Source organism: Procambarus clarkii, chromosome 74 (genome assembly GCF_040958095.1).
Source record: "Procambarus clarkii isolate CNS0578487 chromosome 74, FALCON_Pclarkii_2.0, whole genome shotgun sequence".
Classification (NCBI taxonomy): Eukaryota; Metazoa; Arthropoda; class Malacostraca; order Decapoda; family Cambaridae; genus Procambarus; species Procambarus clarkii.
The window spans coordinates 8,984,219-8,987,322 of record NC_091223.1 but is presented as its reverse complement, the minus strand read 5'-3'; the positions used below and the strand labels follow the sequence as shown (position 1 = coordinate 8,987,322).

The following is a 3,104-nucleotide window of genomic DNA, read 5'->3' as shown; positions in this document are numbered from 1 at the left end:
TTACATCTTTTTCTACTATTTTTTCTTATGAAATAATAAATTTGTCTATTTCATTATGTATAAGTTATTTTTTTTTAATTTTAGTTAAAACTAACGTAGATATATGACCGAACCTAACCAACCTTACCTAACCTAAACTAACACAACTAAGTCAATAAATTATGGTCTAAATGTAATATATTAATAATAATTAAAATAAAATAATTAGAAACAATTTATTGAAAATAAAGAAAATCACTCGGCCTATTAGGCAAATCGGGCCTTGCATAGTAGGCCGAGAAGTGCGTTCTGGCTACTAGGTACGTACGTTATATATATATATATATATATATATATATATATATATATATATATATATATATATATATATATATATATATATATAATATAATAACATATATATAATAACATATATATATATATAATATAATAACATATATATAATATATATATATATGCAAACAAACCTGAATGGTCCCCCCTGGCATATATGCAACTGCAAACTCACACCCCAGAGGTGACTTGAACCCGTACTGCCAGGAGCAATTTGCAACTGGTGTACAGTACACCTTAACCACTCGACCATCACGACCGGACAAAAGATGATGGTAGCCGAGGCTATTTCCCCATCATCCCCCCGGCACTCTGATGGTAATTTTGGGCATAGTATTTTATCAAATCTCCTCATTCTTTGGGGAACACGTGAGGAACACATATGTGAACATGCCTGAAAGGGTTTTTCGGGGACCGTCCAAGGGGTTGGACACCATTCCTTTCTCCCCGTCCGACGTCCCAGATCATTATCCTGATTTCTTTCAAGTGCTATATATAGGCTTGGCGCTTTCCTGTCCCTTCCCTCTGAGTGTGCCCTTTTCTACCCAAACATTTTCATATCCTGGGCAGTTAATTAAATTAATTTGATTTATGTCAATTCTCATCGTATTTGGTCTTGAAGCTGCTTATTGCATTTGCAACAGCGACCTTAACTTGTTGCCTGTTCCATTTACTTAAAACACTTATGATGGAGAAGTTTTTCTGACGTATCTCCGTGTCGTCGTTTCCTCTGGCTTCCTCCTGTTCCTACCATTTTTTATTTTTTTTTTTGGTTCCCTATCCACCGTCTCAGTTTCCCCTAGTATCTTGTACGTTGTTATCATGTGCCCCTTTTATCGCCTTCTCATCTACAAGGTGAGTCTGTGGTCACCGCAGCTTTTATTTTAAGTGAGTTCCCTTAGCTCAGGGACGAAGTTGTTCATATTTGTCTCTGTAAAGTCAGGCTTTAGCTCTTGGTTCCACCTTTGTGTGTTAGTCGACTAATGTAAGGAACTTCCAAACTACTTGTCTTCTCTGAACTTTAGAATATATGTTTTTGGAGTTATAAAATGGAATTATATATATGGAATTTTCTACCAGACCACGTAACAGACCACGTAACACGTAACGTAACTAAGTACAGACACGTTACAGACCAAAGCCTAACTTTTGATGTCTAATATGTAATCTCTGCATGCTGTAATTTAAGGAAGCTTCTTAACTGATTGTCACAGCAAAGTAGAAGTGGAGTAATATTCCTGCAGCTGACCTTGTTGTGGTAATATTCCTGCAGCTGGCCTTATTGTGGTAATATTCCTGCAGCTGGCCTTGTTGTGGTAATATTCCTGCAGCTGACCTTATTGGGGTAATATTCCTGCAGCTGGCCTTGTTGTGGTAATATTCCTGCTGTTGGCCTTGTTGTGGTAATATTCCTGCAGCTGGCCTTGTTGTGGTAATATTCCTGCAGCTGACCTTATTGGGGTAATATTCCTGCAGCTGGCCTTGTTGTGGTAATATTCCTGCTGCTGGCCTTGTTGTGGTAATATTCCTGCTGTTGGCCTTGTTGTGGTAATATTCCTGCAGCTGGCCTTGTTGTGGTAATATTCCTGCAGCTGGCCTTGTTGTGGTAATATTCCTGCAGCTGGCCTTGTTGTGGTAATATTCCTGCAGCTGGCCTTGTTGTGGTAATATCCCTGCAGCTGGCCTTGTTGTGGTAATATTCCTGCAGCTGGCCTTGTTGTGGTAATATTCCTGCAGCTCGTCGTCGAGGTTGTCCTGCCTCAATCCCTGACCGAGTTCTCTGTTGGTCATTTTTTTCGTGTTTTCCTGTTGGAACAGTGTGGCATATTCTGCTTTTTGCGTGTGTGTTTCCCACTGGGATAAGACCCAACTTTGAACTTCTCCCCACCAAACTATATCTGTTTTCTGTCTGTCCGTCTGTCTGTCTGTCGCGGTCACTCTTTGGTGGTTAGAGGAACTGAAGCTCTGCAGCTTTAATTCCTCTTAACACGAATGTGGGTATTTTGCTTTGGCTCCAAAATTCGCTTCATAAATTGGGCAGGGCTGACGTAGTTTCCCTCCCATCTCACTCAGTGGTGCCCGTTCCTCTCCCATCACGTATCTCTCATTGTTTTACTGCACTCTATTTCCCCTATTTCCTGTTCCATGTCCTTTTTAATACTGCGATATTTTTTTGGCAGCTCGTTGTCACGATTTGAAAAGCGTCACATTTTTAGGGGCTCTTTCATAACCAGAAGCTTGCAAACCCAAGCAGTCCATATTGTGGAGCTTTTCACTGTTGACGCTGTGCTGCATCTATTGTGAGGTCAGGTTTTATTATGGGTCAAACAATGGCTAACCTTTGGGCGTGTAATTGGCAGCGGCCTACCTGCGCACCTCTTATGTGTGGTAGAACAACATATTTTCTCTGCATTTGTCAATGTTGATCAATTATCCAGCAATGTCTGTACTTGTCAATGTTGATCAATTATCCAGCAATGTCTGTACTTGTCAATGTTGATCAATTATCCAGGAATGTCTACATATGAAAATGTTCATCAATTTACATGCAATGTCTGCACGTGTCAATATTGATCAATTAACAAGCAATGTCTGCACGTGTCAATGCCATTTCTTTTGACGGGAACGAGTTTACTGAATGGGTTCAAACACTTTTGAGAGGGGACGACGGCAAATCATGCTTTGTGATGTTGTTGTTTGGTCTTTGTGGCGTTATTGTGCCAAGATCTTGGAGTAAATAGTTTGAAAAGCTTGATCTGCCAAGACAAAAT

At 39.8% G+C, this 3,104-nt stretch overlaps 1 protein-coding gene across 1 annotated transcript; it reads right to left on the bottom strand.

Annotated features, from left to right (window-relative positions):
* Positions 1–1,530: 1,530 nt before the first annotated feature.
* LOC138356785 (C-type lectin domain family 4 member M-like) lies at positions 1,531–2,124 on the bottom strand. The gene has a single exon (XM_069313107.1). The coding sequence runs from the start codon at positions 2,122–2,124 to the stop codon at positions 1,531–1,533; it is 594 nt and encodes a 197-aa protein (XP_069169208.1).
* Positions 2,125–3,104: the final 980 nt, after the last annotated feature.